Source organism: Arvicola amphibius, chromosome 9 (assembly GCF_903992535.2).
Source record: "Arvicola amphibius chromosome 9, mArvAmp1.2, whole genome shotgun sequence".
In the NCBI taxonomy this organism is placed as follows: Eukaryota; Metazoa; Chordata; class Mammalia; order Rodentia; family Cricetidae; genus Arvicola; species Arvicola amphibius.
Genome location: NC_052055.2, coordinates 40572194 through 40583624, shown reverse-complemented (window position 1 = coordinate 40583624; position 11431 = coordinate 40572194). Strand labels below are relative to the sequence as shown.

General features: G+C 53.3%; 1 protein-coding gene and 1 pseudogene across 2 annotated transcripts; one reads left to right on the top strand and one right to left on the bottom strand.

The window, feature by feature from the left end:
- Positions 1–429: 429 nt before the first annotated feature.
- On the top strand, positions 430–11308 carry Polr3h (RNA polymerase III subunit H). 2 transcript variants are annotated; one of them, XM_038344014.1, is made up of 7 exons: positions 430–469; positions 719–843; positions 4356–4452; positions 8474–8560; positions 8956–9019; positions 9752–9953; positions 10711–11308. In XM_038344014.1, the coding sequence occupies exons 2-7, from the start codon at positions 733–735 to the stop codon at positions 10762–10764; spliced, it is 615 nt and encodes a 204-aa protein (XP_038199942.1). In that variant the 5' UTR covers positions 430–469; positions 719–732; the 3' UTR covers positions 10765–11308. The 2 variants fall into 2 exon arrangements, with proteins under 2 accessions (XP_038199942.1, XP_041911720.1); XM_042055786.1 differs by having other exon boundaries at positions 440–843.
- On the bottom strand, positions 2870–3075 carry LOC119824147 (annotated as a pseudogene).
- Positions 11309–11431: the final 123 nt, after the last annotated feature.

Sequence of the window (11431 nt, the reverse complement as noted above, 5' to 3'; positions counted from 1 at the left end):
AGGGCTGCTGGTATCATAAACCTGAGAATATTAGTATGCACTCAGCTGCTTAAGACCGAGTGTGCTTTTTGTTGAGTACGTCAATGTTGCACCACTTTCTGTCATCCAGAAAGGTTCTGGTGACCCTTTCTTGCCCAGCGTCTTGGGTACTGGTCTGGAGCACGGACTGGTTTTTGTTGTTTGAGGCAGGGTTTCTCCATGTAGGTAGACTAGACTGGCCTCAAACTCAGAACTCCACCTGCCTCTGCCTCTCGAGTGCTGGAGTTAAGGGCGTGCGCCGACACGCGCGGCTATACGCCGTTCCTCTCCCCTCACTGGCTGGAGACAGCAGGCGACCCCGCCCACCTCCTGACCACGCCCCTTTCAGGAGCCTCGTGTAGCTCCGTAACCCTCCGGGGCGGGCACAGGCTTCTTATTGGTCAGTTCTCCGGAAGCTGAGTGACCTCGGAAGGCTAGTTGCGCGTGAATGGTGCGTGGCTGCCGCGCTTGGGGCACACAGAGCGGTGCGGGGAAGCCGAGGATTTAGGGGGTGGGTGGCTGGAGTGAGCGCGCCTCAGCTTCCTCCGGGGCCGGAGAGTAGCGTCTGCAAGCGGCGCCGCAGGCTCTCCCGCGCGGCCCGGCTGCCGGCCTGGCTTGTCAGGCCGAGAGGGGACCGAGGCGGCTTGGGGATCTCGAGCGCTCGCAGGCCCCGGTGCTTGACAGGCTCGCCGGTTCCCAGAGCCCTGGCGCAGGATGTTCGTCCTGGTGGAGATGGTGGACACCGTGCGCATACCGCCGTGGCAGTTTGAGCGGAAGCTCAACGACTCCATTGCCGAGGAGCTGAACAAGAAATTAGCTAATAAGGTACTGGGCCCTCGGGCTGGCGTGCGGAATCCGATCCCGCCCCCTGCTAGCCTGACTGTCGACTGGTTCAGCCTTAGCCTTGCACATTTAAATAACTTCATGTCGGGGTCTTCTTTCCTCTTCTTTCCTCTGAGACAGACTTGGATGTTAGAGGTACCCCAAGTAGTAAATGGGCCGTAGTCCCAGCTTCTTAGGTCGTTGAGGCTTGCGACGATCGTGAGTTCGAGGCCAACGTGAGCAACACTGTAAGCCCCTGTCCCAAACAAAATAAAAAGCGTCGGGGTGTCCAACAGTGCTTAAATTTGCTTGGCCTTTGCGGGACTGTTGTTTCGAGTCTTAATATGGCCAGAAAAGAAACAACGGAGAGACTGCGCTCAAAATGAGTTTGTAAAAGCGAGATTCCACATCCAGTTACTGAGCCGGCTCGGCCAAGTCACCGTCTCTGGGCCTAAATTTTTATTTGTAAAACGGGGATAATTGTTTTTCTCTCAACTGCGCTCTAGTATTCCGGCGTTGTCGGGAGGTTTCTCTATTCATTCTCAAATCGATGTTTTGCACACCTGCTGTGGGCCATGCTCTCCTGTGGTGACTGCTTAGCCACTCTTCTTCACGTCTCTCTTCACACTGAACACATTTATTTTCTTGTGTATCTGAACTCTTTTTTGGAGACAGCGTTTCTCTGTGTAGGCTTTGGATTTGTCCTGGAACTCGCTCTTGTAGACCAGGCTGGCCTGGAACCCACAGAGATCCGCCTGCCTCTGCCTCCCAAGTGCTGGGATTAAAGGTGTGCTCCACCACCACCCAGCCAGATTTTACATTTCTTTATCTTTGTGTATACCTGTGTGTGCCACAGCACACAGAAGGTCAGAGGACAGTTTGTGGATCCTTCCACCGTGTGGGTCCCTGGGATTGAACTCAGCTGTCAGGTTTGGAGGTCGGAGCCTTCTCACTGGACTCTGAGATTTATTTGGTTACTGTGTTTCCCTTTCCATAGATACAGGGGTCTTCTCTGACTTATTCCTTTAACTATCTCCAACACTTAGCCTGGCGGGAGAGACAGAGGCTCTGGCCCTGTGGTGTAGAGAGGGGAAGAAAAGACTTTACTGACAGGGTCTCACAGTTGAGACCACGAAGGGCAGGCATTCACACACCTGGGGAACAAAGGAGAATCACTCAGGATAAAAGAGATTGGTGGCTTTTTTGAGGAAATAGCCCTTGGGTTGAGATCAGCTGGCAAGGAGAAGCCAAGTTGTGAGGGTTGGAGCAGGCTGGGTGGGAAGAGCTGTGCAGGCAGAGTCATGAGCATGCGCAGAGGCCCTGAGGAAGGAGGGGTTGGTGGCGTCTCACAGGGCACCGAGGGAGCTGGCGTGGCTGCAACAGTGAGGGAGGTGTAGGGATGCAGACGGAAGCCCGGCCACTGCCCTGGAGGGCTCTGTAGTTCAGGTAGTGTTCTTTAGGCCAGTAGGAGGCGGTATTTGCAGAGGTGGGGGCAGAAAGAGCAAGATTGGCTGGATTTCTCCCTTACGGAGACTGAGGTTGGGGAGGAGGCACACATACAAACCTGAGGCCTGGCCGCTGGGGGAGCGAATTCACGGACTCTGATTTATTTTGGTTTGGCCTTGCAGTCAGAGAGGCCTGCCTGCCTGCCTCTGCGGCGCAGGTGCTGGTATTAAAGGTGTGTGCCCTTGTCTCAGTCACAGTTGAGTTGCCATGGAGAGACGCCATGACCGAGGCAGCTTCCGGGAGGTTTAGTCCATTATCAAGGTGGGGCATACATGGTGCTGGAGCATCAGCTGAGTGCTCCCTCTAGATCCACAGACCAAGAGAACAGCAGTCTCAAAGCCCACCCCAGTGGCACACTTCCTCCAGCAAGGCCACACCTCCTGATCCTTCTAATCCTTTTGAAATAGTGCCTCTCCCTGATGCCTCAGCATTCAAATCTATGGACCTGGGGAGGCCATTCTTATCCAAACCCCTACAGCCACCACATCCAGGGCTTCTTTTGTTAATTTTTTTCCCCCTGAAATCCACGCAGACTGCCCTCCCTCTCTCTCCCTCTTCAGGGAGAGAGCAGATCATCAGCTGCGGGAGGCAGCTGCAGAAAAGCAGCACCAGAGCTGCTTCACCCTCAGGAGGAAACCACATCTTGTCCTGGTGGTTGCGGGTGCCCCACACAGTCAGAGAAACCTCTCCAGTAACAGACTAGAGATGATCCCTGATGGCTCACGCCTTTAATCCCAGCACTTGGGAGGCAGGAGGATCTTTGTGAGTTTGAGGCCAGCCTGGTCTACAGAGTGAGTTCTAGGATAGCTGGGGCTGTTACACAGAAACCCTGTCTTGAAGAACTAAAAAAAAAAGAAGTCTCTGAAAGTGTAGTCTTCATTATTTTTCTTAAATTCCATGTATTTATTTTGCATGTGGGTGTACATATCACAGCCGTGAGGAGAGGGTGAGTCTCCTGCAGTCCTGGGATGCAGCTTAAGTTGTCTGGCTTGGTGGCAAGCACCTTGACTGCTGGGCCCTTTTGCCAATTCCACCTCCCCATTTATTTCTGAGGCAGGGTCTCATGGGAACTGAACTGACTTCACAGTCACTATGTGACCAGGATGGCTCTGCCTCCACCTCTCAAGTCACCGTGCCTGGCTGAGGCCAGGTCACTGACTCGTGTGAGAGGTGCCCCACAGAAGAGCTCACCGGGAGCTCTGCCCCAGCTCTCAAGTGCTCTGCTGCCTCTCTGAGCAGGTCTGGTGAGGGGTGTGATTTAGAGGGTGGCGGATGTGCAGACACCGAGCCAAGAATACCAGAGTGTAGGCTTGGGGGTGTGGGGCTCTCTCTTGAAGGGCTGACCACATACCCTGTGAGAGCCTCGTCTCTGTGTGTGTGAGGTGGCCTGAGTGTGGCATGAGTGTGGCATGAGTGTGGCAGGTTCTCATATTTATTGTCTGTGATTTGGAACATAGACTTTAAGGTATTGGAAAATAGAGACTTAAGCAAGCAAGGCTTCCCACTGTCAGTCCTCACAGTGGTGACAGTCAATTTGGTCATTTGTGGTCTCTGAACCACCAGGAAACTTCATGTCCATCCTACTCACTTAACAACGCTTCAGCTGGTGTCTCTTTTCTTTGGGGGTGGCATGTCGGTTTGAGATAGGGTTTCTCTCTAGCCCTGGCTATCCTCAAACTCGCTCTGTAGACCAGACTGGCCTCAGACTGCCTGCCTCCACCTCCTGAGTGCTGGGATTGAAGGCATGAGCCACGATGCCCAGTCTGGTGTCTCATTTTGAACATGGGAAAACTGAGGCTCAGAAAGGCAAAGCAGTGTCCTTGATGTCCTGGCTGGTCGTTCAGGCCCTGCTCTTTCCAGAGTTCTGCGTCCTGAGGTTCCTACCAGTCACCTCCTGCCGAGTCTTAGCTTACATCTCTAGAACAAGGGGAACTCGAAGCTTACTATGAGGAGGAGGGTTTTGGAGATGCTGGACCCCGGGGTCACTGTGTATGCACGTGTGTACACAGGTCGTGTACAACGTGGGACTCTGCATCTGTCTGTTTGATATCACCAAGCTGGAAGATGCCTATGTATTCCCAGGGGACGGAGCCTCACACACCAAAGGTGGGTGTCTTTTCTTCCCAGGGTGCCATATTTCTTGGGGCTCATTTTTCTGTAGTAAAAGATCAAGCTGCCATGCCTCTTGGGGTGGCAGGAAACCTGGGCCTCAGCCTAATTCTGCTCAGAATTTACTTCAGTGACCATGGGTACTCTTGTCCCCTCTGGGCCTCAGTTTCCATTCCTGTAAGCCAGCAGTGTAGATGGGGAGAATCTCAAGGCTGCTATGGTTTTGAGACTGAGATTGTGGTTCAGCCTTCGGGTCTCTTGGGTTCCATCCAGTGCCCCCTGACCCTTGTCCAGCCCTCAGGCCACTCATTGCTTCATGGGTGTGATGAGAAGGTCTGCTAGGCAAGGACCCTGAGCGGAGAGCAGGAGGTGAGGGTGGAGTGGCCTAGTGAGGTCTGGGGACCTGGAGGGGCAGGTGGGCCACAGCAGTTAAAACTCCGGGGTCAGTGAGTGCCTCAGGGGTAAAAGTGCTTGCTGTACAAATCTAGAGTTTGATACCCAGAACTCACTAGAAGGTGGAAGGAGAGAACTGACTGCTCATAGTTTTCCTCTGATCTCCACACGGTGTGTGTGTGTGTGTGTCCCCCTGTGTGTGTCCCCCCGTGTGTGTGTCCGTCCTCTGAGCAGGGATGGTGATACATGCCTGTAGTCCCAACACGTGGGAGGTGGAAGCAATAGGATCAGGAGTTGCAGGCAGGCCTGGGCTAACAGCGATAGTAGCTTCTATACTTTAGGACTGCCAGGAGGACTAAGACATTACTATAGTAGAGCTCAAGATGGGGCCTGGGCACTGAGGAAGCGTGGCATTACTTGTTTCTGTTGGTTCTGGGAGTTACTTGGGTGTGCTGTTCTGGGCAGGTCTTGGCCAGGGCTGGGGTATCTGGTGTGGTGGTTTCAGAGGTCTCAAGTTCAGTGCCTAAGGATGTCTTCAGCCTTGCCTGGAGGCCACTGAGCAAAAGCTTCACGTGGCTAAGACTGAGGAACGGAGAGACAGACTTTTCCCCTTGTGTGAGGGAAAGTGTAGTAAAACCGAAAGGGATGTGCATCTGGGGGTGAAAGAGTGGTGGGCGGGACCTGGGGAGGTGGTGGGAGGGTCTGGTCAGCTTAGGTGTCTTCCCTGGAGGATGTAGGGACTCCTAGTCCTGCTTGCATTGGGCCAACAGAAGGACGGCCTGGAGGAACTCTGCACCCTGTCTGCAGGCCCTGGGTAGAATGTGTATCATCAGCTTGCCCAGGGCTTGCAGTGTCAGCCTGGAAATGCGGCAGAGGCAAAGAACCCTGTGACAGGACAGACACACAAGGCACAGTGGGGAACCTTATCTTTGTCTATGTTGGTCAGCCTCTCAGCCCAGGGACGGGTGGTCGAGTGTTCTGGAGTGTGCACAGGCAGCTCGGGGTCTGTGCTGGCATCCCGAGACTTGTTAATTGATAGGCGTTGAGCTCTGCAGAGAACCCCAGCAAGCAGACTGTCTTTGTTTGGACTAGGAATTTTCATGAGCAAGCCCAGAGCGTGGAAACAGCTATGAGTAGTCCTGTTCTCAGAGAGGAGTGCCAAGCTGAGCTTGGCTCTGCGCTTGGACAAGGGCAAGGCCTCTGTTCTCAGGGAATACTGCTGAGCTGGGCAGGCTCTGTTCTTGGACAAGAGCCTGTTGTTCAAGAGACAAGTGCTAATAACTTGAGGAATACCAGAAACAAATCAGCTTTAAGGAAATGCTGCCTGTTTTCCCTTGGTTATATCTGACACTTGGTCTCCAGTATTGGTTTGTATTGTCCCCTAGACCCTGCTCACCCTGAGTCTCTTGTTTCACTGTGGGAGATGGAGTAAAGTTTGACCCTTGGAGTAAGTACGTCCCACAGACCTGTGCTTCTGGCTCTGGCTCCTGGGATGGGGGCCTGGGATGGCAGCTACATGTACCTGTCACACAGTGGGAAGCTCTTTAGGGCCATGAGCAATGCAAGAGCATCGGGCCATGCCCCACTTCCACCTCAGAAGGTCAGCTTGTTAGAGTCTTTCTTCTTTCACCATTTGGGTCCTGGTGATCAAACTCCGGTGGTCAGACTTGGTCACAAGCCTCTTTTTCCACTGAACTATTTTTTTTTAAATATTTATTTATTTGTTCATTATGTATACAGTATTCTTCCTGCAGGCCTCATTACAGATGGTTGTGAGCCACCACGTGGTTGCTGGGAATTGAACTCAGGACCTTTGGAAGAGCAGGCAATGCTCTTAACCGCTGAGCCATCTCTCCAGTCCCATCCACTGAACTATTTTGCTGGCCCTTCTTTGGAGTCGTGGCCGCTTCAGTGCCTCGTATGAGTGGATTCAGGAATTTGTTCTTTTCCCAGAAACTCACAAGAGTGTGGAGTACACGTTCCAAGGATGTAGAGTAGTATCCTAGAATACTTCTGCTCATGCCTGCTAAGAGCAAATGATTCAAATGGTTCTGCCCTCCCCCTGCGACCCCCTGCTGGGGTGGGAATGGAGTGCAGTCCTGGGGTGGAAACCCAGGGCCTCATGTCATTGAGTGTTCCACCACTGGGCCACATCTTCTAGCCCTTGGTTGTTGTCTTTTAAGACGGGGTCTCTCTGTGTAGCCCTGGCTGTCCTGTAACAACTCATGTAGACCAGGCTAGCCTCAAACTCAACAGAGATCTGCTTCCAGGGTGCTGGGGTTAAAGGTGTGTGCCACCATGCCCAGCTTCAGCTTTCCTTTTCGAGGTCGATTACTGGACTGTGTGTACACCGAGCTTCTGTTTATTAGTCAGTGAACATGGGCCGCTCACCACTTAGGCCCTGGGCCCTGGTTTACATGCTGTCCTGTCCTCGTAGCCTGTGCCAAACTAACCTGGTGGAGGCTTTGAGCTGAATGCTGGGTGCTGTGGAGGGCAATGTGTTTTCGTCTTGTGGGTAAGCGGCCCATGTCTGCTCCTGGCTGCATTCTGGAAAGTTAGTAGAAGGTTCAGTCACCTTTAGGATGCTTGTCACCTCACAGGGTAGTGTGCAGGAAGGCAGGTGGACAGAGCTGGGCAAGGTAGGCCACTGAAGGAGCCCTTGTGGAAGAAGTCTGTGCTAGGAGTGAGTCTGTCTGAGGAAGGCACATTCAACCTGGTGACCTCATCCGGGGAGAGACATCTAGGGTGGCTGTTAACCTGTGGGTCGTGACCCCTTTGGGTTGCATAGCAGATATCCTGTACATTAATTACAATTCATAAGTTGTAGAATTACAGTCAGGAAGTAGCAGCAAAAATAATTTTATACTTGGGGTCTGTGTATGAAAAGGTTGCAGTATTAGGAAGGTTGAGAAGCACTGACCTAGAGGCTTCCCGTGGCCGAATAGGCAGGGGAGCTGTGTAGTCAGAGTGGCACACCCAGCCTCTCTGAGCTGCCTCTTCCTCGTGTGCTGGAAATGTGGCTGACCCAGGCAGTTCATAGTTGCAGTTGGCTAATGGCAGAGAGCATCTTCCTGTTTGAGAGCTGTGGCTTCTGCTGAGGCCAGCAGTCATCCTGATATGGGTACACCTTAGGCCAGCCTTTCCCTTGGATTCAGGTGAGTGGGGAGCACACAGGACAAGGCCTGAGGACCCCTGAAGACTTTCCCCAGGTGTGTCTCTCACCACAGGCAGCCTTGGCGTTTTTAGTACCCCATCACAGATTGTCTCTGTGCTGAAGGTGAGCTTGGTTGGGGGACGGGGAGTTTGGAATTGACTTTGGAGTCACTAGTGGTCCAGAATCAAGCAAGGTTCAGGTGTGACTTGAGATGGATTTGGAAACCAGCCTTAGTCCAGGGCAGCAAGAGCTGCTGGTCCCTTTGGAGACCAAGCTGTGACCTTGCAGAAGAGAGGGAGGGTCAGCTCTCTGGCTTAGCAGACAGGTCTAGACCTGCAGGAGGACTTGGCGTGGACCATTGGGTAAGTGTGCTGGCAGAGAGGTGGACATGGGCGAGCATGATCAGCCCCAGGCTCCAAGGCCACCATGGAGGGTCTGGTGTCACTGACAACAGTGTTCCTTCTTTTCCAGTCCATTTCCGATACGTGGTGTTCCACCCGTTCCTGGACGAAATCCTCATTGGAAAGATCAAAGGCTGCAGCCCAGAGGGTGTGCACGGTAAGGAAGAGTGACTGCTGGGGTGGGGCACAGCGGGGTGGGCATGTCTGCGGACCGAGCGAGGGTGCCCTTCCCCTCATCCAACTGTCAGGTTTCACCCTAAGGCTACAGCTTAGGGTCTTAGGGTGGCTACTGAGCAGGCGGAGGTGACGGGCGCACAGTCCGTATGGGTCTCAGTGAGCACTCAGGGTGGAGAACTAGATCCTTGGAGCTTTGCCAGGGCTGCTGAACACTTGTTGGTAGTATAGTTACAGATGTGGGGCTTTGAGGAAGGAGGGGACAGATTGCCCTGGGGACACCTGGGCTGCACTGGGAAAGGGACTTGCAGTGTCCAGCCATCTCCTCTGTTGTCCCTTTGACATCCTCACCCCGCGCCATCATTTCATCTCTTCCAGTCTCTTTAGGGTTCTTCGATGACATTCTCATCCCCCCCGAGTCACTGCAGCAGCCTGCCAAATTGTATCCTCTCAAGGTTAGTGTGGGGCAGCTGACATCCCCGCTCCTGTGGTGATCAGAGGACTCTGTGATCTGCCACTGTTGGTGTGAAGCACCAGGTCCCCTGCTCCACTCTGACCTGCAGGAGTCATTTCAGAGATCCTTCCCCTAGGAGCTGGAGTGCAGAGCCCCTGTCCTCTTCCTACATCTATGCTGTTTTTAATGGGACAGTCAGTGGGAGAGAGTCTCAGGTGGCTTGTCACAACTGTATTCAGAGCTCCCAGCAGTCGCCTGACATGGAGGATGCAGTGTGCCACTAGAGGGCAGTGTGGCTCCGTAGGCTGTGGGGAAGCACAGATCAGCCTCTGCTCACTCCCAGGCCTCTGCAGGGCAGGGGTAGAGACTGAATTGTCAGCAAATCTGGCCTAGCCTGGTTTTCCTCAGGCAGGTACCATTTAAACCTACCTCATTTTCTGGAGACCAGGGGAGCCATGACCTTCCTGTCAAACTAGATAAGGCTTGAATGAGGCGTGTGGGGCTCTGGGTCATTCTCATCTCCAGACTTGGGAATATAGTTCTCACTTTGGGTCCTGGCACAAACTAGCTCCTCTCCAAGGAACAGAAGCAGCTTTCACTGGGATTCCCAGCCAAAATAGTCTCAACCTAGAGTTGGCTTTAACTTGGGTAAGTACTTCCGAGGACCCTCTGCCTTCTGAACTTGCATAGCATGGTTGTGGCCTTGACCTTGGTCTCCAGTGATGAGACAGAACAAGTCTGGGTGTGGGAGTATGAGACCGAGGAAGGAGCTCATGACCTCTACATGGACACTGGTGAGGAGATCCGCTTCAGGGTAGTGGATGAGAGCTTTGTGGACACGTCCCCCTCAGGACCCAGCTCAGCTGAGGCGGCCTCTTCCAGCGAGGAGTTGCCAAAGAAGGAAGCGCCGTACATGCTTGTGGTAAGCTGATGGGGGGTTGCTTTCTTTCTTTTTTTTGGGGGGGGGGGTTGAGACAGGGTTTCTCTGTGTATGTCTGGAACTAGCTCTTGTAGACCAGGCTGGCCTCACACTCAGACCTGCCTGCCTCTCAAGTGCTGGGATTAGAGATGTGCACCACCAAACCTGGCAAGGAGGCTGCTTTCTTGGAGTTCCATTTCTAGAACCCCCTCCTTAGCAGGTCAGAGGTCTTATGAGTGTCACCTGTCACTTCTTAGCCTGCTTTTGGGGACTGGGGCTGAGGTGACAGTGTTGCTGTGGGTTGGGCAGGCTAGATGGGAGTATGTCCTATGCCCCCAGAGGGACAGCTCAGACTGGATTATGTCATGGGGATCTTTTAAGGGAAGGAAAGAAAACCACGGAGGGGCTGGAGAGGTTAAAGTGGAGACTAGAGCAGGGTTCCAGGGAAAAGGGAGTCTCGGGTTCCTCCCTCGGTGTGACTTTGGGGGGCTCAGAAAGACAGGTCTAGGACTGAGGAAGGATTACCTGATCTCACTTGAGGCCACGGGGCTAATAAGCTAGCTTTCTCCTAAGAACGTGGAGAGCTGGGGCAGGAGTGGCACTGTGGTTCCCAGTCTCTCCACAGCCTTCTGACTGAAGGACTCCCAACCTTCCTTTTTGCCTGTGCTGGGCCTGCCGGATGCTATAGGGTGGGCCACTGGGCCTCCTGTCCTGGGTAGTCCAGCTGAGCGGTGACAAGTGTGCCTGTTTTCTCTGACAGGGATCTATCAGTGAGCCAGGCCTGGGTCTTCTCTCCTGGTGGACCAGCAATTAAACCTGGAGCTTAACAGTGACTGCCCAGCCTGAAGACCCTGCCCAGACCTGAGAAAGTGGAGTGCTGCCCAGAGCTAGGCTGGATGGAACCCCCAGTGCCACCCACTTGTCTTCCTGAGCTCTGGTTCTCTGCCTTCTGGAGCCACCCCTGAAGCCCTCTGAATTGGATTGCTTTTGTTTTCCTGAGTCTCATGTATCCAGGCTGGCTTCTCACTTGCTGTTCAGCAGAGTAGCCTTCAGTTTCTCATCCTCCAGCCTCTACCTCTTGAGTGCTGTGATTCCAGGTGTGCACCCCCACGTTGTTTATGTGGTAGGATGGAGCCAGGGCTGTGTGCACACCAGGCAAGCACTCTACCAACTTCCCCAGCACAAGGACTGGTTTATTTCTTCAGTGCTGAGGATGGAACCCAGGGCCTCTTCCATATGAGGCAGGTTATTGTACTACTAGGATACAATAGGATGAGCTAGGCCCGTCCTATCTTTTCTGTGAACTTCTGGTTTTCAGTGACAGAAGAAAATTTAATAAATAATGACAGCAGCAGTAACCCTCCTCTCTTTCAATAGCTGACAGGATCCAAGGTCACCAAATTGACTACCTGGGACAGTATTCCCAAGCTTGACAGCTGTAGGACTTTGGCATTTATGAGAGCAGACTGCGTCTGCTGAGC

Bases quoted from the DNA above. Each gene is read 5' to 3' on its own strand.
- Polr3h (XM_038344014.1), top strand. From the start codon at position 733: ATGTTCGTCCTGGTGGAGATGGTGGACACCGTGCGCATACCGCCGTGG. The intron at 844-4,355 runs GTACTGGGCCCT...GTGTGTACACAG, and splicing joins ACAAGAAATTAGCTAATAAG to GTCGTGTACAACGTGGGACT. The intron at 4,453-8,473 runs GTGGGTGTCTTT...CTTCTTTTCCAG, and splicing joins CGGAGCCTCACACACCAAAG to TCCATTTCCGATACGTGGTG.